The sequence below is a fragment of the Megalobrama amblycephala genome, linkage group LG6, assembly GCF_018812025.1.
Source record: "Megalobrama amblycephala isolate DHTTF-2021 linkage group LG6, ASM1881202v1, whole genome shotgun sequence".
NCBI classification, from domain to species: domain Eukaryota; kingdom Metazoa; phylum Chordata; class Actinopteri; order Cypriniformes; family Xenocyprididae; genus Megalobrama; species Megalobrama amblycephala.
In genome coordinates, this window is record NC_063049.1 from 28,137,089 (window position 1) to 28,163,419 (window position 26,331).

The 26,331-nt window shown below is 40.8% G+C and overlaps 1 protein-coding gene and 1 long non-coding RNA gene across 2 annotated transcripts in view; one reads left to right on the forward strand and one right to left on the reverse strand.

Annotated features, from left to right (window-relative positions):
• Positions 1 to 25,607, reverse strand: part of klf7b (Kruppel-like factor 7b) — a 43,851-nt gene extending 18,244 nt beyond the window's left edge. The window contains exon 1 of the mRNA XM_048193665.1: positions 25,125 to 25,607. Coding sequence (XP_048049622.1) covers positions 25,125 to 25,226 — 102 coding nt within the window. The 5' untranslated portion in view covers positions 25,227 to 25,607. The remainder of the gene's footprint in view (positions 1 to 25,124) is intronic.
• LOC125270270 lies at positions 17,297 to 19,187 on the forward strand. The gene is made up of 3 exons (XR_007185309.1): positions 17,297 to 17,345; positions 18,759 to 18,952; positions 19,049 to 19,187. It is a non-coding gene; the product is annotated as an uncharacterized LOC125270270 (long non-coding RNA).
• Positions 25,608 to 26,331: the final 724 nt, after the last annotated feature.

The following is a 26,331-nucleotide window of genomic DNA, read 5'->3' on the forward strand; positions in this document are numbered from 1 at the left end:
GTTTTGTTCAATAAAGCACAAGCATTGTCAATGATCTTGCGATGAAATCTGTCTATATGCCATCATTCCGTCCCCTGCAGTGTTCATAATAATTTCCCAGGGTGCTGTGATTCCACCATGGCCATTAGCACTTTTATGACCATAACCATACCCAAGCTAGACTGAATATGCGTCCTTCATGTATTGAAGGGCTTTTGGCCTGTTTGCACACCACATTCATTTATCTATATTATTTCAAGTATTTTTTTTTTTAGGAATGCGCCATGGCTGCTGCATGATTACCTCTGTAATGACACAACAATTACCCGGGAACCCTCGGAGACAACTTGTGCCAAGTGACACACACTCACCATCAACCTCAGGAAGTGTTTCGAAACTCTATAGCCCATAAGGACCTCCCTCCAGGATCTGTCTATCCATGTACCGAGAGATATACCAAGCCGCCTGCAAATTTGCAGTCAGAGGCATATCCTATCTGTCCCGATGACATATAAACCATCATCACAGCAGGGTGGACATCAGAGTCATCTGAGGCCCTCACCGTCATGGATAGGATTTCACGGATCTTGCGTGCCTTTTCAACTGCTCTCTCTGTTTGGTTCCTGCACCTCGCTGGCTGAGCTCAGGGAGGGGAGCTGTCACTGCTGTCCTGGTGCTGGAGTGTTGGGGTGAATAATGGAGGGGAGGCTGACAGGGGTCCAGGGAGGGGGAAGTGAGTGTGGAAGAAAACAGCTGTCAAACACACACACTAGAGTGAAGCTTGAATCTCTTCACTTCATCTACTGTCATCGTCCCATCCCCCTGCACCCCCGCTCTTGGACTCTTGACATTTAGACAATACAGTTACAGCATGGGGCTGTGCAGAGTTTGTGATTTACTGCAGACCTTGGTGTGCATGTGTGTGTTGAGGATGGCCAATTGATAAGTGGCCATAAAGCCAATGACTACAATCTCTTACAAGCAGACATCCTAACAAAAGGGCCAAAGCATGAAAAAGAGTCTCAGTAAAGCAGTTAATAACCAATAGAAGAGCCCTTATGTGAAAAGTAAACATCAGTGTGGTACGATCCTGAGCGGCTGCCGCACCTCCTTTTGATCTCGCTCGTGATTCTTCCCATCAAAGCAAGCACAGTCAATAAACGGCCGCTTCCATCGCAACCTCACTCTCACAAAAGAGATGTCAGCAACTTGTTAGGAGTCTACGGAGACACGATTGCATCTGAAAATGTAGCCCTAGCCTTTCCACAACCCGTCACTCTCACTAAACTGCAACATTTGGACAACAAACAATTTGTGTGGCTAGCAATTGCACCCGACACCTGCTGAAAATAGTCGTATGCTGCTTGCCAAGAAGTACAACAAGAGAAAACATTGGGATATGGGTCAATGACATGATATAATATATATATAATTTTTTTTTACAGTCCAATATATTAATTTAGTAAAATATACAAATATACATTTTTTTATGGAGGCAAAGTTACTGTAATTCAGTTTGTAAAATGTCATGTGGGGCGACTCCCTAAAAACTTATATGTTATTTATATAAGTATAATATTTATGAATTAATTTGTGATATTTGTAAAATGTTTTTACCACAATTAATACCATAATTCATATTAATGTTTTTTAAAAAAATATATATTTTATTAAATAATTAATAATTTGCACATTCACAAGTATTCCAGGTATAAGGAAAAATATTTTTACTTGGTGGTTACACAACATGACATTTTTAGAAAATTGAAACTACTATATAAGTTATATACTATAACTTATTATATTATATATTATATAATTTAATAAGTTATATACTATAACTTATTAAATTATATACTATAACTTACTTACTATATAAGTTATATACTATAAGAGTGTTTTATTTATTTATCCTAAACCATATGAAACCAACATAATGCAAAGAGTACATTTCTAAAACTCTGCACATTTGTTTTAAACGTTTTTTTTTCTTTTTTTTTTTTTATTGTGGTTACTTCTTTGTCATTGACCCATAACACTAAACAAATAAAGGAAATCCAACTACTTCTACTGGCCTTCATCCACTTCTACTGTTTTACTACTACCTACAGCAGACTCGCCCCCTGGCCCCCTCCTATGAAATTTTAATCAGCGGTCTGTGATGGAGTGACTTTTTGCAGACTCTCCCGCTGTGTAATAGCCCTCTTTTTTTCCTGTTTCTGCACCTGTGTCATCTCTCCCTACCCCCTCTTACACTTCCACCGCCCCCTTTTTGCCAAAACGGTGGGGTCCTCTGGAACACACAAACACACACACACAGAGACGTTCCCGAGCATGGCAAGGCAATTAGCGCCCGGGCGCCTCTCCTTGGTCCCCTCTGCCCCACTTCGGCCTAGTCAGTCTGATAAACGCAGATTATAAAATGAATGAATGGCACTGACACATGTGGGAGATAAATGCTAACAGCTGTTAGCAGGGACAAGACAGATATGCTCTTTTAATTTGGGTGGATAATTTAATCCCGTTTCCCTTGGCCCTTGGCCACTGTTGCAGTGGATGGAAGCTCATCGCAGGTCGTTTGTCAAGTCAGGGTCCCTGTCCTCCAGTGTGCAGCATTTGTTTGCTGAGGAAAAAGATGTAAGATAGAGGATACAAGAGAAACGTTTTACTTATAGCAGGCTGAGAATTTCTGCCAGTCAGCCAGCAGTTTGAGGGTGTATTTACACATGTAAAATCACATACTTTCAGCTTATCTGTTTGTTTGAGCAGCAGAGAGCGATCTTGAAAATTGTGTAATTTTGGTGAGAAGTATGATGCTTGAATGCCATGGCTAAACCATTTGTCATTCTTCAGTGATGTGCTAATGGCCACCTGCCACCGATTTCTCCACTGCTGCTTTTGCTGCATAGCTGAAGAGTAGACTGAGATGGGCTATATAGATTGGAGCTGACTATCTGTCATCGGGAGAACGCTGGTAACATGTTAAGAATGATCCATTTTAAAGATCTCTAATATCCTGTTTCTGCCAAAAGAGACCCAAAAACCCCAGGAGAAAACAATGCAGCTCATGCCGTGGTGAAATTAAAATGAGCAGAGCTGCGGTATAATGGCAAAAAAATAAAAAAGGGCCAATTACTCACTGAGGATGGTGTCCTATTAGCGAGTTGGCAAAACTGGACACTCGGTGACGAATGGGCCACAGCAAATAAGCCTGAGGCTCTGGCAACCCAACTGCCTGAACATTTTCAGGGCCAGATTTACTGAGCAGCTCTTTAACGGAAGAACCTCTGCCCCAGATTTCTCTGGAGAAAAAGACTTAGTTTTGTGTCATGCATTTACATATAGGTTTCATTATTGTTGTGGTTGCCTGGGAACCAGATGATATTTAAATCCCTTGTGTATATCTGCAAATGTAACTTGCATGGCTTGTCAGGGAGGCATTCTGCACAAACAAAAAGCCAGATTCGGTAGGCTTACGCTGCAAATGCATCTACACAGGCTTGTCATCAAGTTGTTCAAAACCACCTCTGCATTACACAGGGTCGCTCTTTTAGAAACAACACAACTTGATTACAAACAAGTGGCATTTATATAATAGCAGTGTAGTTCTTCATTATGGCATTTCAAATTGTACATCCTAATTTTAAATTATACCTTACAGTGAACATTTCAATGCTGTAGCTATGCCGAGTTAAACCTGGCTTCAGTAGCAGGGATTTTTCCATGAATATTCATTAAAATGCTGGATGGAATCACCAAGATAAATAGATAAATATAAATAAACACTCGTTTGAGGTGGATAGATACATTGTGTATTTGATAGGACAACATGCACATAAACAATGCTATAAGCACATTTACTGAATAAATGCTTTAATGTGCATAAAAAAGTCAGATGATTGACTACTATTACCTCCCAGAACTGTCTGGGACGCTGTTGCTTCCAGACATAAGGCATCTGTCACAGAACGCTAGAAAACATGAAGCTCGTCAGAGCATAGGAATGCATGATGTGCCAGTACCATATCATATATCAACTGAATTTGTTTTTATTATAATTTATCTGCCCTTACTGGATATTTCTTTTTTAATTGTGCATGTTCATTTGCCCTTTTTTTTTTTTTTTTTTACACGTAGATGACCTTTGAATACATCTAACGGTTAATCTAAATGGTTAAATATAATCTTTAGCAAATCTCAAAATTAATATCCATTTGCATTATAATGTTATTATGTCTAAATTCACTTGTTGCATTCAAATGTTTTTAGTATTGTATTTTTAATTAATTTAATTCAGAGAAAAATAATATAATAATATTTTAATATTTGTTCCACTCAACACAAGCAATGGAAATGCCGCCTGTTCCAAATTATGTTTACAATTTATTTAAAATGTTCACCCAAAAATGAAATTTCTGTCATTAATTACTCACCCCCATGTCGTTCCAAACCTGTAAGACCTTTGTACATCTTCGGAACACAAATTAAGATATTTCTGATGAAATCCAAGAGTTTTTAAAAAAAAAATGTTATCCAGTAGAAAGCATCGTAATTACTGTCATTCAGTGCTTCCGTGTTTACGCCCGAACGCCGGCTCAGTATTGGCCAAACTGTTCACGTGAGCACCACGACACATGCATGTGATGCATGTGAGGCTGGAGCCAGCCAATAATAAGCCGGCATTCGGACGTAAACAAGGAAGAGCTGAATTGCATTCACTGCGTCAAATGCGTCAATGTCGTTAGTACTTTTCTAGACCTTGAATGACGGTAATTACGTTGCCGTCTATTGGGTTAAACGAAACCTCTTTGATTTCAACAGAAATATCTTAATTTGCATTCTAAAGATGAATGAAAGTCTTATGGGTTTGAAACGACATGAGGGTGAGTAATTAATGACAGAAATTTCATTTTGGGGGGGAACTAACCCTTTAAATTTGCAGCTTGGGTGGAAACATAGCCTGTGTGTGTATGCATTACCAGCTGGGTTCGCTGCTATAGACAGATTTTTTTCCTTTATGTCTAGTGGCCTGTATGTCTGCCAAACCTGTGAACAAGTGAGTGCTCTGTTACGTAATAACTGCTACTGCTTAATATGAAGACATTGGCTGCAGTTTAAACCATTATGTCTTGAATATCTGTGTGCCGAACTTGACCTTGCTCAAATGTGTACTTAGAGTAATTGAATCACTGGCCCGGTCCCAGTGCCCAGAGTATTTTGTATCTGCCATTATTTAGACACAACAAATTTGACAGGATCAGCCAGTCCAAAGTCCTATTTTAAGAAGGCAAGCATACTTGTACTAATACTGTCATCTGGAACCAGGAGTATCAAGATCATCGCGTTATAGTTCTTTGACCCAGAACAAAACGTGGTATCTGTGCTACTCAATGATCTGTTCATTTGTCTGGCTCATTTCTATCATGTTTCCAATCTTGGTTTATTATATATTGATGAAGGTAATGTCTGGAGCTGTTCTCCTGATGTGGCTTCTGTTCGTCGCTCCCGTTGAGTCTTTTTTTTCTTGTCTCAGCATGTTCACATCTGTTCAGAAACAATATTACGTGACTCCACTGAGAAATCAGATACTTGACACAAGACCGCATCTAAGTGTTTGTAATGTCCCTCTTCTCGAAGACCATAAAAAGCACCATGCAAATACAATGTAAGGATGATCCCGTTGAGCATAATGGTCGTACAGAGAGCTCTCTAGAAAGGCTAAGCTTGGCTTTGGGTTTCAGATTAGTGTAAACTCCATGTACTCATTACTGTGTGTCAATATTTACACTCGCACACAAAGCTAATTACATGTTGACCGTGTAATGCGATTTGCAAATTTGTTTTGAAATCCTCATCCTTTCCCTGCCCTCCATTTTGCTTCCTAGCTTTACTTCTTGCTTTTGCAGCTGTACCTTGTGACAGAGAGGGCCTCTCCAGTGCTGTTCCTGCTCCTGTCTCTCTCTTTGGCTGGTAAACATAGACCAGCTCCTCTGGGAAATGAGAGGAAACAGACAGACAGGAACTCAGCCAGAGATGAGCACAACAGGCTTGGCAGCTGTTTCCATAGCAGCCACATTGTTGGGTTTTGAAATGTGAAAAGACAGCAGGACACTGGTTTGGGACGTTATTGTGTGTGCTGCCTGTATCAGAAAGACACATTTTCCTGTTTTCATTATCAAGTGAGGGACAGAACAGTGAGACCAGAGTCTGGCGAAGTGTAGAATGTCTAAGTAACTGGACAACAGAGATGGCAACTCGGACACACATCTCCAAAATTATTTTAGATTCGACTTGAATTAGAGACTAGTAAAAAACGCCAATCAAGGAGCATAATAACGATAATCAAAAAACATGATTCATACCACTGTAAACAATTAACAGATGGGTTTATTTAGTTATTTATTGGTTGATCATTTACTTTTTGCTTTTATGTTTGCTACAATATACACACTACCATTCAAAAGTTTGGGGTTTAATGTTTTTAAAGTCTCTTATGCTCACCAAGTCCAGCAGTCCAGTACAGTAAAAACAGCAATAAATGCCAAATGCTGTTACAATTTAAAATAACTCTTTCATATTTTAATATATTTTAAAATGTACTTTTTTTTCCCACTGATGGCAAGGCTGAATTTTCAGCAGTCATTGCTCCAGTCTTCAGTGCCATATGGTTCTTCAGAAATCGTTAAATGATGCTGATCTGATGCTCAAGAAACACTTCTTACTATTAATCTTAAACAGTTGTGCTGCTTAATATTTTTCAGTAACTTTTTTTGCAGCAATGCAAAAGATCAGCATTTGTTTGACAGAATTTTTTCATAACATTATATCTTTTTTGTCACTTTTGACCAATTTAATGTGTCCTTGCTGAACAAAAATATTTATTTTTATAAAAAAAAAAAAAAAAAAAAAAAAAAAAAAATCTTTTTGACCCCAAACTTTTGAACGGTATATGGTTTTCCCAACTGCAAAATCCCAAGTTAATGCTTGGATTTGGGACTTGACTTGACATGACATAAAACACTTAAGAATAGACTCTGCATCAGAGACTTGTGAACATGTCTGCTGGCCAAATATTTAGGTACATTTCTTTGCACTGAATAGCAAGGTTTTTAGTCATCTTATATTGATGCTGGAAGTCACCTTACCATCTTTGGTGAGAAAATACAAGCTAATAAAAATATTTGGCAGATTCTTCACCAAGTGAGGGAGTGGAGGGATAAAAAAGCATTCATTAGCCATAGCTGTGGACGGGTTTATCCTCGTTGACAGCTCTTGGCGGAACATTAGGGCCCTGATCAGGTTCACGACATAACTGAGACAGCTTTATTATGACAAGAACACTCAGGAGGTCAGGAACAGGAAATACTCAGCCGTGGCCGTCCACTCCATCAAAACAACTGGTAATATCACTGAGCCTTTTCTCTACAGACACATGGCCCATTTCTCCACAATACGTTGAGTGAGCATGCATGTAATGCGGAACAAAGAGCAATGCTAATCATGCAAGATAACAACCAAGCATTATCTGTGCACTGTACCCTTAGAGGCAGGATTACTTCACAGATGGATGCTACTACAAGCAAAGAAGTGTTATTGAGAGCATTATGACACATGCCAAGTCTACTAGCAACTAGCAAGCTAGTTGTCCAGTGCATACCCACTTTGAGCATCAGCTAACTAAATAATTGCATTTGAAACTGCATTCTTGCTAAAGGGCCAGGACATGGTTATCATCAACTCGTTCTCATTATTGGGATACTTCTCTGTTTTAGTTGTTTTGAAAAACTTTTAGGCTAGATTCTTCCAAGCCAGCCTTCAGTGCCACGTCTCTCAAAGCTTTTACTTGATAGGAGACTTTCAATAATTTAGGATTGACAGTGAAAGACAGTGTCTGCTGTCTTCTCCATCTGCATCCATCCGCACAAGGAGACTTTAAGCCTGACATGGTGCAGCTGCAGCTAATGAATACCTCCATTTAAAGATGGAAGAGGCGGCTTGGTTGCCAATCAGCCTTTGGGTGTGCTGTATAGGGCTGCTGAGAGCTATTTCTGTGTACACAAACACTGCTTTAGCTTTTAAAGTATTGTGGAACTTCAGTAACAGAGGTCACAAAAGGGACAAAGAAGCTGTGAAGGAACTGAAAAGGCACTATGACTTCTCTCAATAACTTCATCAGCACAGGATTGAAGAGGACATAATGCGACCTTGATCATGTTCCCAAATGAACAAAGTCACTATTAACTCTTCATAAAACTCAGTGAAGAACACCTGGTGAATTTACACTGGGGAGGGGTTCACAGAAGATGCTTTTGTGCTATGTACAACAATGTGAAGTCTGTGAGATGACAAAGTACGATTTGGTTAAATAACCAAGCTGAAGTATTTTAAAGATTCTGGATTCTTGTTTAACCATAACCAGACTGTATGTTGGTCATAAAGAACTCATGTCGGTGTTAGATACAGTGAACATGTTGGATTGCAGAGCTGTATCTAATTTAAACTATACGTTTTTCTATAGCAGATTTCAAAAAGATTTTTTTTAAATATATGTATAAATTGGGCATTAAGTGATTTAGGTCATAATTAACAGAAAATAATAATAATAAATATACATCCTTCTATCTCGTTGGTCAAAATTTCAATATCAATGCATCCTTACGATTTACCAATATAAAAGCTCTTTACAAATCACATAAAACTTAAATCTTCCTTACAGATATGCCATAGAAGATCATGCTCAGTGTAATGATTCAGCAATGAGACAAGCGCAATAATGGATAGAGTGGGTACAGGACATGAATGAGCCCTTACCATAGATGTGCCAAATGGGGGATAATCCCACTGACAAAGGCAGTAAGACTGCAGGCTGGTAAGAGGCGAGCTGAGCCTCAGAAAACCTCTCTCCGTCTTCCTTTAACTGGATTTGTGGAGCGGGGCTGCTGTTTATCTGTGTACGGGGTCGGCTAATGGCCACTGGCTGGCGGCACTGGGGTAATCTAATCAGGATACAGCGATTTTCATTAAATCGCTCGGGCTGGATTATTCCCCGTCACAAGCCGATTGAAAGGGGACATTTTTAAATGGGGTTAACAGCTTGTTATAAGATTGGGGAGTCTAAGTAAGGGATACTAGTGATGGGTTTGGGTGGGGGGGGCTCTATTGTGACTGATGCCAGGCTAATCTTCATTACTCAGTGCAAAGAGAATGCCACATGGGTGCGGGGGGGGGAGGGTGGGATACAACACATGGAGACAAAAGAGAACAAGAGGAAACAAAAGAGAGCTGGCCGTCAAGGAGCGAGCTGGAAGTGGGGGCTGAGTTGGAGGGCGTTTTGTTTCATAAGATGCATGGCCCTCTGGGTATTGTATAGAGATCTCCGGTTACATACCATACTGTAACAGGCAACAGACATGACTAATAGGCCAAGTTCTCCAAGGGAGTCAATTTCAGCTGCAGTCCCATTATCAGGCACCGGTAAAGGTCTATACCCCTAGGAGACATAAAGAGGTCTCTTTATTTCACCAAGAATGTCTCCTATCTTTGTTGTGGCGACAAACGCAGGAACGTATTTCAAACACTATAAATGATTGTGCCCATTAAGTTGAAGATATTTCCCTCAAATTCTTGCAAATGAGCTCCTACTGTCCTCATATTAAAAATAAAACTTCTTGAGGGAAGCTGTTTGGATTTAAGGCTGTTATTGGATCAGATATTCTTGTTTTGAGATCTGTCTTTTGGATCTACCTCACACATCTGCACTTCTGTGCTGTGCATTACAAGTGGGAAGCCACATGGAGAGACAATTAAAATTACCCTTGTGTGATGACTTTGGCACTGGTGTGAAAGAGTTGTGTTTTCTCATTCTCAGTTATGTCACTGCAAAGCAATAGACCACATGACTTCAGATTGCAAGGACTTCAGGTTCACTGTGTCAGCTCTCTAACATTGTCTGTCTGTCTCTGCAGGACAGAGCCTCAGCCAGGGACCCAGCAGGTGCTCTCATTACCTCTATCCCACTGTGGGGACTATCAGTCAGGCTTCCCTGCATTCTATGCTCTGCAGTGTGGCATAAAACCATGGGAAATTCACATCTAGTCAAGGAACAGCAGGGGAGAAGTGAAGCGCCCAGTCTTATTCATTGACCAGATTCAGTGGTAGGGACTGTCTGATAAATGGACTGATAAATGTCTTTGGTAAGTTTAAAAAAAAAGAAGAAAAAAGCAGTGCTACTAAAAACAGGCCGTATTCAGTGTCGTTGCATTGCCCTTGTATCAACATATTTAATGTATGTATCTAGGAATTAGGGGTGGGCCATATGACCAATATCTTATATCACGATATGAGTAATTTTATATCACGATATAGTTATTTTTGCTTTAAATAAGATTTTTATGATATCAAAATTTTTCATACCATTGAAATTTCCTAATTCTTTTATCACCAATTTCAGTATCATTACAAAAAATTTATACTAGCCTAAAAATCTCTCAAGTTTACTGAAGACAAATAAACAGTGATAAAGAAAGAGAAAAGAAAACAAATTATTAATAATTACTATTAATAATACTAATAATTATTGTAGGGTACAGATATGCAGTTATTAGCCATTTGTTACATCTACATTATTGTTCAAAAGTTTGGGGTCTGTAAGATTTATGAATATTTTTGAAAGAAGTCTCTTACGCTCACCAAGGCTGCATTTATTTGATCAAAAATACAGTAAAAATAGTAATATAGTGAAATATTATTAGTTTATTTTCTATTTTAATAAATCTTAAATTGTAATTTATTTATACGATGGGAAAACTGAATTTTCAGCAGCAACATTACTCCAGTCTTCAGTGTCACATGATCCTTCAGAAATCATTCTAATATTCTGATTTATTATTATCAATGTTGTGCTGCTTTATATTTTTGTGGAAACTTGATATTTTTTCCAGCATTCCTTGATGACTAGACAGTTCAATTTGAAAGAACATTTATTTGAAATCTTTATTATTCTTTTTTAAATCTTTTGTAATCATGTAAGTCTTTAATGTCACTTTTGATCAATTTAATGCAGACATAATATATCATAAAAAATATGTTGTTGAAGTAATGACAGCTGTAATCTCTTATAAATAAATTTATAATATTAAACTATTTAATTATATAGATAATTATTTATTTTTTTCCCCCAAACAAATTTATTTATTTATTTATTTTTGCCATTTTCAGTTTCTTGTTTCGGCCCAATGTATCCAGACTTTTCATTTTTGGCCAAGAATTTTCATTTGGGTGCATCAGTCTGTTAAACCCATATGTTTGACCATGCTTGGTTTTCACTGTAACCTCATGCTATATATAACCCTGGGCGATTCTTTGTAATAAACCACAGGATGTAAGCTGCAGGCTCTACAAGCAGCCCTCGCAGAGAGGAACCACTACATCTATCTGAGCTTCCTGTCCGATGCGAGTAGCACGCACAACTGCTCTGCTAGCCAGCTGAAAGGAAATGAAAAGGAAATTGCATAGATGGGATGCAGGGGTCCATGCCTTGCTGCAGATGCTATGACTGGAGAAGAGAGAAGTTATGTAACCCCACTGGGCCTCCATCCTCTGGCTGCAATCCTGCTGATAAGCACACATAAAAAGATCGGCCAGGACAAATTTTCTGGCTTGGTCCGTGTGGACAAGTGCGGGCACGCTACCCTGAGGGGAATGGATATGGTAACCTGTCCGATCTCCAACTTAGCCCCTGGATCTGGCTGCAGTGATGGACAAAGGCAGTTATGATAACAGGAATTCAAGACCCCTCCCAACCCGGCAGCTGCCCCCACCAGTCTTTGTGCTGCAGGGATTTTTCACGCACGAAAGGGTCCAAAACAAAATGAAGAATGCAGATTAGCAAAGCCGCTTAAAAAATTAAACAACTTGCTCGAGCCTGTTTGCGAGGCTCACCTCCAAGAGATAGGAGAAGGCCGGTCGTTTCTGGTTTGTGTGATAACTGACTGCGAGGATTTCCAGCCCAATTTCTCAGTACCGGGATAGGCATCCCAGTTAATTGCCATCGCTCACTTAAGTGCACGTAAATGGCTTTTTCATCCCTGCATCTGTCCTCTTTATAATTATCCTGCAGTGTGGTAATTACACAGACTCTGCACAACTGGTATTTTATGGGACAACAAACTCCTTTGCTCTTTTCTAGTCTCTCTTCCTCCTGCTTTCATGCACGAGGAAGGTAAACACGAATCCTGTCTTTGAAAGCCCATCTCTGGGGATGTTTTTACGAAAATCACAGTATTGCTATTTGCTGGTTACTTCCGAAGTATGTAAGCTGGAGTGATGAGGATGTCGTCTGTCATGAGTGGAGAGTTAGAGCTTTGATGACTGCAATAAAAATCGCAAAAGCAATCTCTCAGAAAGCCTTCTGTGACTTTGTTACATGCTAGCAGAGAAATTGTCCTTTCCATCTAGAGGTCTCATTACTGACGTGTACGGGAGAATTTACAATGAAACAATAGCCTCTCTTAGCTTTTAAAATGCTGGCATCGATCATAGACACCTCGAATCAGATGTCTGTTTCACCGATACCTCCTATGATCTGATAGCGCTACCGTGCATGCTTGGAATATGCAATGGCAAGCCGCCACTGTGTTGTGACGTCTCAATCCTTGCAGGCTGTCCTGTTTTCTCCACGTGGCTATCAGCCCGGCTCATCTCTCTAACAACAGACACAAAGCCCTGCCACTCTGCCAGTCAGCCATAAATGGAGTGAGGTGGGAGGGAGCATTTGATCATGAACTGATGCATAAAAGCTTTTTTTGTGAGGAATGAAACCAGGGGATGGCGGTGTTTTTTTTTTTTCTTTCTTTCTTTCTTTTTGCAATGAAACAATGTCTTTATGAAATAATTATAAAATAATTTATTTATTTTCTTTGTAGTGCACCTTTTGCAGTGTGAGCATATGGGTCAATGATGTCACACTCATTTTTGTCCTCTTATATAAGCATGTTTTAATTTTTGTTTTAAAATGAATTTTGGTATATTTTCTGCAAAAAAAAGTTCAATATAATAAAAATAATAAAAATATCAGATAATTTGACATTTTAAGGCGATTAGTTCAGGTTGTAAAATATAATTAGCTTTGACTCACCCAAAATGTAATGATATTTATGAATTAATAATTCATGATATTCATGAATATAACACATACACACTATTTAGCTTAAAATATTAGATGTATACACTCTAAATTAAGTTTATTACTAAAATTAATCTTTTCTTGAAATTTGTTAAAAAAAAAAAAAAAAAAAAAAATGAAACCAACATGAACACAAAGACTTGGCACGTGTTTTAAATTAAATCTGTTGCTGACCGATATCAGACCGATACCAGGTTCATTTAGCATTTTGTTTCTTTCTCTTTTTGTTTCAATATCACAAAAAGTAGGCTCTGAAATCTCCAGCCTTATCTCTTCCAGTGTCTATCATTCATGCATGCAGACACGCACACAAAGACACCTACGCAAATCCAGCCCACACACTCCCAGAAAAAGAATGACCTCATCCCCCACCTCCTCCCTCCCTACTCCCTGCACTCTGGAGCAGCTGGGCCGAGAGTGAGGTCACCTGAGACGGCGAGGGCCCGCCCCTTCTGACTCACTCCCACACAGCCTTTTACTGTGATGGCACTTTGAACCCAATTACCAGCATCTGACAAGACTGCTACAGTGACATAAAAGGAAACCTAACTGGGACTTGATGAATGCCTTTGCAGTCTATTAATTCCTGACTACAATGGAAGCTGCAGAGAGGGAGACCTTTGCCAAGTGTGCAATGGCGTATGTGGGCATCCAGAGTTGCACTTTACTGTGAACTCTGAGTTTTTCTCTCTGGGACTGCCACGCTTTGAAGCTTACCGGGCTTGCAGACGGGGTGGGACGGCTGAACGGCAGGTGCTCCTGCTGCCGCCACACCTGTCTGCACTGCAGGGGGCCCCGTGCGGGAGCTCCAGCAACACCTTGCCAAAATTCCCCAAACCTTTGCTGATAATCACAAGGTCACGAACGCAATGACAGCATCATTGCTAGGACTAGGTACTGACTCCATGATGGATCTCTGGCATTACCTCATCATTTAACTGGAATCTACAGTCCAGTCGGGCGCATTTAGCACTTTGCATTTGACAAAGTGGGTGATCTCATCCTGAATATTGTAGCGCAAGAGATGAGTCACAGGCACTCAAAATGTACAATTGAGCTGCTGGCCTGTCTAAGGGATCGCCTGAGGGGGAGGGTACCGTAAGAGCAGGAGTGCCAGCGTGATGTGCTCACGTGTGTGTAGATACTGGCTAGTCTCTGCTGGGTTTGCCTGGTGCAGTGGCCCATGCTTAAAAGCACACTTATTCGCCGCCTGCTCCACTGAACCTAAGAGGGTACAAGAGGTGCCCAGTAGGCATCTCTCATACTAACACAAATCTTTAAACAACCTTTCTGATCTGCACGCTGCAACTCGCCATACCTTTGCATGCACAAAAAAACTGGCACTTGCACACAGACAAGTCCCCATTCCAACAGAGCCGGGCTGTTCCCTCAGGTATTCCCGGCAACATTACAGATTAAAATAGCAGCCGACCCACATAGCTGTACACTGGCTCAGCCTCCCCTTCAGAGAAGGCAGACTTTACGTTCTTGACTGCAAACACCTCACAATTGCTGTCATTTTTGCACTTCGTTGTCATAGCATCCAGGTGCTTTGAGAAAACGGTGCTAAAATAACTTGCTAACTCCACCAAAAACACTAAAGAGAATGGTTAATTATAGGCATTTTTGTAGAAATGATGTTACGATGATTAGGACTTTGCAGCAAATGGTCGAAAGTGGGTCTCTCTGTGCAAAACAAAGGGAGAAGGATGAATGTCTCAATGAGCAGGACAAATGCTCCAAGGTCGCTGGTCCTCAGCACATGACCCATTTAACTGAGCCATAACAAACTGCAAGGACTAAGAGCCGCATGTTTGTTCTGTCTCCTTCCCCAAAACCACTCAGCAGGACTCGCATTGCACAACATTCAGGACGAAAGCACATTTGAGTTTAGTGTGGACATGGTGAGAAGGTTATTGTGTTTGTTAGGGCAGCTCCAAATTAAGACATTAAAAGACTCCTAAACACATTACTTGATAAGATGAGAAATATAAGAAATTATAAGAACAATTGGGAAGCTATGTAATAAGTATATATATTTTGCAATAAATCGATTTAGTGAACTTAAGGAGTATTTAATTAATACATAACGATATGGACTGCATAGAATCCTAATTCCACTGTAATACTACCGTTCAAATGTTTGGGGTCAGTAAGTTTTTTTTTTTTTTGATAATTTATTTGATTAAAAATACAATAAAAAAGCAGTAATATTGTTTATACTAATTGCGACTTGTGTTCTGACTTCATTTCTCACACTGTGATTTTATATTCAATCTAACAACTATGTTTTAAAATTACTCAGCTTTATTTGGATTCAGCTTTTGGTAGTTTGGTAGAAAATTGGAGCATGCCAGCAATGGTGAACAGGTGGGTCTCACAGCAGAGCAGCTCAGAGCCGCCTCAAGGAGAGACAAGCAGAGCCTGCAGATCCTTAGCCAGAGCTATATCAGGTATACAGTATGGCACCTGGCACAATTTACAGAGGGTCTGGCCTGCCTAAAATAAAAGGCTTAAAATAAAGCTTACACAATATGGCACTTGCACCAGCTTAGCAACCATCACAAGGGGCTGCAACCAGTGTAACTGTAACAGTACGTCTGTTGGGTTGATGAATGGAGAGGATGTTGGCAGTTGTCCATGTGGAGGGAGCGACTTTTGGGGCAGGGGGAAGGAAAGGGAGGCTTGTGTGTGTGTGTGTGTGTGTGTGTGTGTGTGTGTGGGGGGGGTTATAGTGGAGAATCCCATCAGTAAACAAGGGCTTGGTTTCCTCCACTGAATTGGCAACGAATAGAGAGGAAGTGGTAACAGCACACTTAGAAACTCGCTTTCGAAGAGCAGAACCACAAACATTCTTTGTGTGTGCTTGATGGGGCGGTCCTGCCTTCCGAACTGTGCTCAAAGTCAACTCTCTAGTGTATTTACGTCAAGCTTCTCTGCTCGCTGGAGCAGTATGCTCTTCCACACCGCCAGGTTGGACACACACCGGTTGTGTGCCCGGTGCCAGGGGGGCATCTGCCCTTTTTATTTTCTCCCCATGTAATTACTGTGCAGAGCTGTTAGTTAGGTGGAGGGCTCTGCGAGGGTGATGTACGCCAATCCTGCCTGCACTGCCTGCACACCTCTCAACATAAGTAGCATCCACCTGCTTTGACCTCCACATGAACAGATAGCATCACACGGCTTTACTGCTTTACTATTTTAATACTATTCATTATTTTGCATAAAATATCTCAATTGCATAATATGATGTTCGTTCTATGAATTGACATGCCTTCTATTTTGCAACATACAACTCTATGTATCTAGATATGCATAAGATCTTGTTGTAATATTCACATTTGAACAGACCGCATCATGCAAAATGTCTGGTAATCAGTGAATGTGCTTTAAAAGGTCAATGGCAGACAGGGTCAAAATGAGTAAGAGGGCGAGAGAGAATGAACGAGAGGAGGAAAAGAATGAGCTAGTGGAAATGAGCAAGCATAGCAAAACTGGACTGGCACAAAAGGAGAGAGACTATATGCAAATATGCACTTAAACACAGATGTTTGTTTTTCTACCATGGTGGGAACTTTCCATTGACTTTTCATTGTGTTAATGGTATTTTCTGTTTTCTATAACTCAATACAGAAACAATATAGTTCAGTCCAAATTAAAAAGGCAAACTGGGAATGATAGGCTACAGTGGTTCTCAAACTGTCCCTCTGTGCCCTCAAGAAATTTAAACTATTAACATTTATTTATTCAAATTGATATTTTTCCATGTTTCATTTCAAATGTCCTATTGCAACTTTAATGTCTCTTTGCGTCTATAAGACTATTGCATAGCCCACAGCGGCCATGAGGATGTGTCTACTACATTTTATTATACTTTTATTTCTGTGCACAAAAGAGCATTTTTCTGGAATTATTATTTTGTTTCCCCTTATAGTCTTGAGCTTGATTTCCTTTCAGAAACACTGGATTTAGCAGTTTTGAGAATCATGGCAATAATCATACCAGACAAGTGCTTCTACACTGATGAGTTTTATCATGGACTACATTGTTCCAAATTCATACATATTTTATTAAAAGGTATCAATGTGCTTTGAATTGGATTTTCAAACTTCTAAATGTTACTATTGTGGTGTTTTAGATGCTGCTTCCGCAGATCTGTGAAGGGCCTGTCAAGTATCAGCTGGTAAGTATGCAGTATGATTACAGCACTGTGATACTACAGCAGTATGATTGATCGAAACTAGTATTGTTATTAACCAAAATATAATATTAATCAAAATCTCTCAAACCCCAGTTTCGTTCTTTTGTACTTTAGTAAACTTACATCTCATTATCAAGCCAATTCACAAATTTTTACCTCAAGTTGTTTCAAGGTCACAAAACATTCCCTAAAGGCACGTTAAACCTAGTGGAAAAGTACCTGTTGTCGGTCCTAGTGTTTTAATGGGTCTTGTGACCTGTCCTTATTGTGACCATGTCACCAACACCAAAACAAACAATGAGCTCACCACTCCTGTTTGGCAGCTTGACAACAGGTGTTGGGTGATTCAGACCTGAGCTTCCTGCCACTCTGAAACCTAATCTAAAATCACAATCTCCACTAGACAAAAGACTCCAAATTCCTCTAGAGGAAATGCATTATATGAATCGGATTAACCAGTAGTGTTGCTACAACATCTGCATGGAAAAAATGACAATATGATATCGATGGAAAGATATCTGGATACAAAGAACTGTGATGTGTACACGAGAGAGTAGGCTGTGTACATTTTAGTGCTGTGATGTCAAACAAGGTGACGTGACAAGATTTGTTTGCACTGACTAACTTCTCAATTATTGTCAGTTGTTTTTGAGCATAATGTGCTTTTTGGTTCTAAGTGTATTTTTGTATTGTTTGTACAAATTTCTCATAAAAACGAGGTGACGTGGCTTGAATTTGTCATTAGCTAACTGCAGAATATGAACATTAGACAGTTTGGCAGGAGTCTTGGGTTGGCCTTATGCGCTTTTCCCATCTGGACAATGTCAGTGCAGGGAAATTCCAGAAGGCCAAAAGAGGCTAGAAGGAGTGGAGGACCATCAGTGCTGCGTCTCACGTCAGGAGCACTTGAATAAACATAAGACATCCTTTACTTTCCTCCTCTGCCTTGCTCTCCTGCGCTTTCCTCTCTCCATTTCTTTATTTTTATCTTGACATTCTGCAGGGCTACTTATAGCTGGTTTGGAATACACAAAATATCATATTTATTATTCATATCAAATGCCCTCCTGGCTTATGTAACTATGTGCTGCAGTCTCAAACAGCATTGAGGTACCATTTGCAATGGGAAAGTATTGATTTCCAATCTCCTTGGTTTTTTTTTTTTTTTTCAGAGTGGTGTGAGAGATATCATCAGGCTGTTAGTCGGAGTTTGTATGCCTGTGTGTGCACTTGCACTTAGAGAAAAATGGCTGGTTCCTCTCAGCCTGTTAATCAAATCCTTGAGTGGCTAAACTGCCTCTCCATCGAGACCATGGGGGACGACAGGCCTCATGCATAAAGATGCATTCCAAACACTCATCTTTCTCTGTCTTTTTCTCTCTCTGTCCATCCTAGTACTGCTTCTCGTCTCCATGGGCTGATAGACTCTCGAGAGACGGCAGACAAATGACCCTCACCGTCCCCACCATCCAACAACTCCTTAATCATGGCCCCTGAAAAGCTCTTGATCCCTACCATAACAAGACCACCCCCATCAGCAATCACTCGCAGGCGTGGGGATAATTAGCATGTTGAATGCATGGATGACGGTAGGTATATTCAGTATAGCAAGCAATACTATTGGGTCAAATAATCATAAACTTTAACCCCAGAAACTATAGGTTCTGTGCAAATGTTTCCTGCAGAAAGATCTGGAAAGCATCTGTGGAATCTGTGAATCAACCTCCATGCTGTGAATCATCTGCAGTTCCTTAGGCAGCATATGCGACCACACATTTCCTTGTGCCCTAAGCTACGTATTGTAGGTGACACTCTGTTAGACAAACAACATACACCCTCAGTGAAGATAAGCATGGCCCATTAGTGCCTCAGAGCTTGTGTGGCCAGATCGAGAGCGAGATCATGTCCAGTGGTTACTGGAAACGGGTAGGCTGCTTAACATAATCAGTATATTACTCAGCAAATCAGTGTTTCTCATAACATTCATTTACATGATCTCATCATTAATGCACTGGTTTGTGGAGACTGCTGAGGGATATATTTGGCTCCAACTTAAGGAAATTACAGTGCTTCCTTGAAATGTAGTCAGAAGCTAAATATTCGGCTCCCCCAGCTTATAATAGTAGTCTGTTGTTTTCATACTTATTTCCTCAGCTATTTTATGTGTCTGATTGTGTGTGCATACTACATGCCTTCTATACACTTCTGTGTTTTATATCATACCATTATATAATATGTGTTTGCAAAAAATGCTGCAGTTTCTTCTCTTGTGACATTGCACATTACAAGTCATTTTAATGGAAACACATCCCATAAAATTTCCTTTCTTAAAATTTTTAGAGACATGGAATATTTTTTAACTGATGACATTATTATATACTTTTTTATTTTTTTTCAGCCCATGACTTTGTTGAAGGTTGTGTTCTCTGGAGATGCTAATTATCCTCCAGTTTATCATTTCACCAAACCTATGTTTGACTGTTCAAAAACCTACCAACTGCCAGTTTGATGCCGTCTTTGATCTACCTCTAGTGCGGAGAATAAATTATAGAGCAATTGGCAGATTTCATGGTGAACGATATTTGGTAAACAGAGCACACCGTGTATATGAAGGTAAGCTAGGGCTGCGCTTCAAATGCTAATGATCTTGTGAAAGCCGTTTCACTTTAATGTAGTAACTCAAAATCACCGAATAATAGTAGAGTTTTTTTCCCTATAATTTCCACAGCCTTGTTGCTTATTAGTTTGCCCAGACCTGTTAGCAAGCTTGTGGTTACAGCTTTTTTAACAAAGAGATGGAATTCAACATGAAATTGCTAGGTTGCGTCAGAAGCTAAAGCATAGTATGAACTTTACTCAAACGTAAAAGGAGAACATGACTGAAAGGTCCCCACTTCAAAGAGAGACCTAGTTCAGCCCTGTACATGAAAGCCTCTGCTGCACCTCACTACTGCCTAATTACTGTCAGCTGTCTGGGGGCTGAGTGATCTGCTGTGTCTGGGAACTCCGCTTTTGCAGTAGTCACTAAGAATGTTTATATGTGCAGTTATATTTGAGCTAGAGTGGGTTTTTGTGTAGTTGAATAGTAGTTATGTAGTTCATCTATTTGTCCAAGTATACATGACACAGTGTAACCAAATATTTTAAGGGTACACTTTGCATGTCACCTGCACCTTTGGAGCAAGTGCACAAATCTGATGCCAATTGTAGTCGGATTAACCAGTATATACTGGAATGAAGCTGAGCTACAATTGTATTATCCAGGTCTGTTAGTCCAACTTCTCAAAAAAATTATTGCTTTTGTCTGACACCAAACTTTCAAAGTGCATTTCGACAAGAGAGGGAGATATAGGTGGGCGGGAAAAAAAAATAGACAGCTTTTTTGTAATCTCAGATGATGACTTGACAGTGATTCAAACTGTATAATAAACCCAGACAGTGCTTGATTTTGACCTGTCTAGTCACTGGCAAGGGCAGTGTACAGGAAATGCCCAGAACAAAGAGGTTGGTTTATGATGTCACACTAATACCAACACAGTGGTGACTTATGAGTGCAGTCTGCCCGCTGATCCCTTCCATTATATGGGCCAGTCGATAATCCAGTGGAAACCAAACAGCTGACGAGATCAATTAAGTTATAAAAAGTTCATATCAGCAATAGGATCACACAAAGTGACAGGCACTTTCCATTGTGGGTCACAAAGTATGTACCGCCAACATAATGACTAATGGAGCTTGTTGACTGGTTCAGCAGGGGCCACTGAGGTCAAAACTGTAGGAGGGGAAGGGAGGTGTCAGAGTAGCCAAGCCTCCACAGAGGCACTGCATATCTGCTTAAGATAACTTTGAGATGGCTTATTTATCTTGACGTGGGAGTCCTTATATTTCAACGCATGCCTGAGCATCAGCGTGTACTGATAGACCTGTTAACACTTCAAAGAGGGGCCGGTAGAACAGGTTTGAGGTTGAATGCCAAGGTGTTTCCCCCAGAGTAAGGTCAACAAGTGAGGACTTCTGACAAAATTTAGGTTGCTGAATCTAAAATGCAGCACAAGGATCCTTCTTTGCCTAAACCTGCAAGTCTCCCAGTAGATAAGTAGGAGCTTAGTACAGTATCTCGGTCTCTGAAGACATTGCAATGTTACCACTCGCTCTACAGCTTCAAGGGAGCTTTCTCTGGTGCCGTCAACAAGGTAATGTGTTTGCCCATTACTTTGGAGTCCTGGAGCTTTACCAATTGCAAGAAGAGACCAGAAAAGGGGCTTGAGATTCCTCTGTGATGTCAGAAGATACACTGTGAGAAAGCAGCTGTGTTCCTTAGGGTATTACATAATGCACATTTCAGTGTTCACTGCCCAGAGAAAGCTTGAATGCCTTCAGTTGGCGCGAACTCAATGTGGACAGAGAAGAAACGTGATAAAAAGCATTGATGGAAGCTAAAGCAGACCAACTGCCTGCACCATGGGCTGCAGGGGGAACACGAAAGCAAGAAAGCGTAGGGGCAAGGATGTTAGGCTCCTGCAGTCAGGTATGGAACCTTCACAGGAGCACTGATGTAGCCCGACTCAATTGAAATCCATTTTTTAATGTTATCATGTAGATACACAGCCTCTTTCTCAACCCCCATCCACCGACTTAACCATCCAGCTCTTTGTTTCGAAAAATTACTGGGCTGTGAAATGCAAAAACTCACAACACAGAATATGCATGCAGTGCGATTCATTATCTTGTCAAACTGGGCTTCTCTGGGACAGACCGGTCTCAACATATGAGCGCTGCACTGCCTTCGTCTCAGATAGCTGCTTCCTGCAGCTTCTCTCAGGGGCTTACATGACCCTGCTCAGACGTGTTCCAGTTCTACTGACTGTGATGCGTTTCTGTGGGTCAGTCGTGTGGCCTCCAGCTGCCAGCGAGCTTTGAGAAGTTCACCACTTCTCAGATTCCTTTTTTCAACCTTTAGCATGAAAGCTATTGATAGAACAGAGGAAAAAAAGAGTAGGTCTTAGGTTTTGCTGGGATTATCAGGACAACCAGGTCTCATGGGTTTCCGACTGCAACACTTACAGTAATAGTCCTAAGTTTGGGATGGGTGCGCAACAATCAATCCCTGCTTTAGAAATTTGAATGAAGTCATTTGGAATTACTGGTGGCAGTGAAAACTTTCCGAACAAAACACTTGACGACGAGGAGAAGAGTTCAGTAAGGACAGGTCTGCCAGACTTTGTAGACAAAGAGACAGAGAGTGACCCATTTTCGATGTGACCCAAAAAAAAGGCCTGCTTGTCAGAGGAGGACACACCAACAAAGGCCCACGTGGTGTGCTAGCTGATGGAGGACAGATGGATGGATGCAGACAAACAGACTCAGCCCCCCAACCAGTCTCTTAGGTGATCCTTACTAATTGGCCAGGCTGCCTTGACTGCCTCTAATGGTGGTGTTTACTGCCTCTGCCTCATTCCCCAGGCCACTCCACCTGCTCTTCCAGCCTCCAGTGTGGAGCTCTGAGAGTCAAACTGGGTGGCACTGTTTAGGGAGGGGGTGAGAGCCAACAGGGGCTCTCTTGTTGCACAAACAGCCGCTCTTTGAATTAACCTTGCTTACGGGTCATCGCTGAAATAATTCCTCCCTTCTCTACCCCAAGAAAGGTTGGCGAGCTGTGATTACAGCGAGCTGCCTGCTCTGTCTTTTCCCTCTGTGTTTTTTTCTCTCTCTTCTGTGTCTCTACTTGACAGTGAAAGATAGTGTCTTTGTTCAAGTTGGGGGGAGACTGTGCCAGCAGCCAGCGTCCCTCGTGGGGAATGGATGCAGTGCACGTCAGGACTTCATCACGTTCGGTGGACAACCTCTCGTCATCCCCAAACACATCACCTCTGTTACTCTTCCCTCCGTAGCCCCTGTGCCCCATCCCTGGTTGAAGCCTGAGCTCTGAAACTCAATTCACCCATATCGCATCCATTAAGTTCTGATTCATGCTCCACTCGCAAGGGGCTGAACACAGCTATCCATCTTGTCTCCCTCTCAAAGGGTGCTGTTTACCTTGCACTGGCAGATCTAGGGCTACACTTTAAAACTATCCCAACTTGTAAAAGAATTAAACTTTAACTATGATGTTACTCAAGGAAAAAAGCCTATCTACAAAGCTAGGCCTTTTTTCTCCTCATGCTCATTTTCTTGCATTCAGAATCAACTTTCATTTTTTCTGATTCCATGTGGTTGTTCCCCTCCTCTTCTGATGTGAGCTGATACTCTCCCTGCTGTCTCTAAACTGTCTTTTCCAGTGAACACATCTGCAGGTTCACAACATGAGCTTGTTTTTTTCCGAGTTATCATTAGGCCAGCAAGATAATCTTAGCTCTGTCTATTTGTTTTACTTCATAAAACAGTAAGAGTAAACTAATTATATATATAAAAATTGACACAAGGCACACAGGCCATTGTTTGATATGACCATGGTGCTTTAAGTTAATTAATGCCAGAATTAGCAGATGAACCAGACCTGTCTGTCTTCCTGCATGACTAATCTTAGAGATGAGATTGCCAGACCTGTATTTTCCTTCTATACTCATGGCAATCTGTCTGTATTTGCATTTGCTACCAAAAAATATTTGTGTTAGAAGTGCTGGTTGAATTGCTGGTGGGGGTAGATATGTTTCAAGTCCACACACCAGCAATAAATAACCACTCTCTGCATTTCCCTGCAGTTGAGCACATGGAATTGCAATGAGCTGAAGACAGCCGGTGGATGCGTGCAGAGGCGTCCTCCGCCACATTGATTACCAGAAGTCCTTCTTACCTCGAATCATAAATCTTGTCATTAAATCGCTGCCTTTTAATTTACAAAACTTCCAAATGTTGGTGCTATTATTACTCTGTTTGGCTGCTAAAACAATTATTGCCTAAGACCACAATCAACACAACACAGTTGATTTGCATTGATCACATAAAGACCTTGTCACTTAAAAACATAACTATGACAGATATGTTCCAATGGCATGTATATGCATCACCTCCAGATTTTCCAGAAGGCTTAAGTGGGATTTCAAAAAAAAAATTAAAACACCACTATTATCATTGATTACTTCTACCCCTTCAAGAGTCAGCAAATTGTCATACAGATGCACACCAGCTCTCAGGAGTGGGTGATTTGGATGCATTCTCCTCACATCCACTCACGCGCGCACCCTCGCGGCGGAGGTAATACATAATACATGACTATCGGGAACTGCTCTTGATATCGTCGGGCTAAAAAACACGAAGTTATCTGACAGACGAATGCATTATTTAATAACAAGTCGCTTATTGTTAGCCAAGCCCTTCTTTTCTCTGGCCACATTACGTGCGCCTTAACAAAACGCCATTCAGTCAGTTCCAGTCAGAAGTAGACGATAATGCACATGAATCATCTCGTGTCTCATTCTGTCATTGACATCTATTTTGCTTTGAGTATACGACAGAGAAGTGTACTAAATATGCGTCTCATTCCTTAAAGCATATTATAGGTTATTCTTCTGACTAATAATCACTTTCGTTTGGCTAAATAAAACAGACCGGAGTTCAAGCCACGCTTTAGTATGAAAGCAGCAAAACAGCGCTTTCATCACTAGAACCCAATACCCGTAATAACTTGTACAAGGAAGCAGCGTGTTTGGACATAAGCGTGCACTGTGAAGTTGTGAGTGTTTCCATTAGATACATGTGCGCACATACGCACGGCTTATTTATGCGAACTAACAGTCCAAATAGTTACGTGCAAACTCTCACCTGCTGCCAGTTCTCCTCCAGCGACGGCATCGCCGAGAAGTAGCCCGTGTCGTGCACCAGCTGAAGTTCCTGAAAAATACTGTAATTCGCCAACACGTCCATGTTGATGCTCACAAGAAAAAAAGTGTTGCTTTGACCCTCGGGTATAATTTGTTTTCTTCTCAGCCCACTGTCAAACGCAAAAGAATATTTCAAATCCTCCGTGAAGTGTAGTTTAAATCTGGTAATTTAAGCGCTATGAGAAAAAGGAAGGAGAAAAAATAAAAAATAATTCTTGTCACTTAATTGCAATCCCCGCGAACTCTCAGATCCTCAGCCTGGAGTGGGATGCAAAATTGGTGACATGAATTGTCCACCTATTTCCGCATTGCCTCTGTCTCTTTTGCGCTATAAATTCCAGGTAGCCTTTATCTTGAATGCCGTGGATCACCAAGGCAAGTTGCTGGGCTCGCTGTCTCGCGAGCGAGAGGAAGCCAAGGGAACTGAGGGGGCGTGGTTTGTTGTCAATCAATTCCGTGCGTGACCATATACGGTAAATAGGGATGATGATCTCACTGGCGTCCAAGTAAGGCGGTGCTAAAATGGCCAAAGAGGAGGAGTAGAATTTGAATAATGTAGCGCGATTGGCTCATGACACTTGTCAATCGGGCCGTAGAAGGCAGTGAAAGGTGAGCTATTTTTAGAGTGCTATATAGCAGCGGCAGCTCGCTGGCGTCGCTCATACGGCCGGGGAGAACGCAACAAACAGAAGTAGAAGTTGCAGTTGTAACGTGAGGCAATTCGACGACTTTCTGAAGTCATATCAGTTGGAAATTATACATTACGGGTAACTTACACCACAGGACTGCCGATAAAGTTAGAAACAGTAGTTCAGAAAATTAGATTGATGTTGTGATGTAATATTGAGGCACAGGCAAGTGCTAAAAAAAAAAAAAAAAGTCTGTGAAGATCCTCTCAGATGTTCCACAATCACTAGGATTAAGAGGTTCACAGACAAGATCAGGGATACTTTATAAATATTTGAATTCTGAAATAAGAGGCTTAGCACTTTGAAATGAGAGTTTTAGCTCTTCTGACGGCACAAATTACCACAAAGAGCATCTATAATTGCAACTATTTCAGCAATTGATGGCATTGATTTGCAGTACTGATCTGGTTATTGTTGTGTAAAGGGTAATTGACTCATCATTATGTTTTTCACCCATGT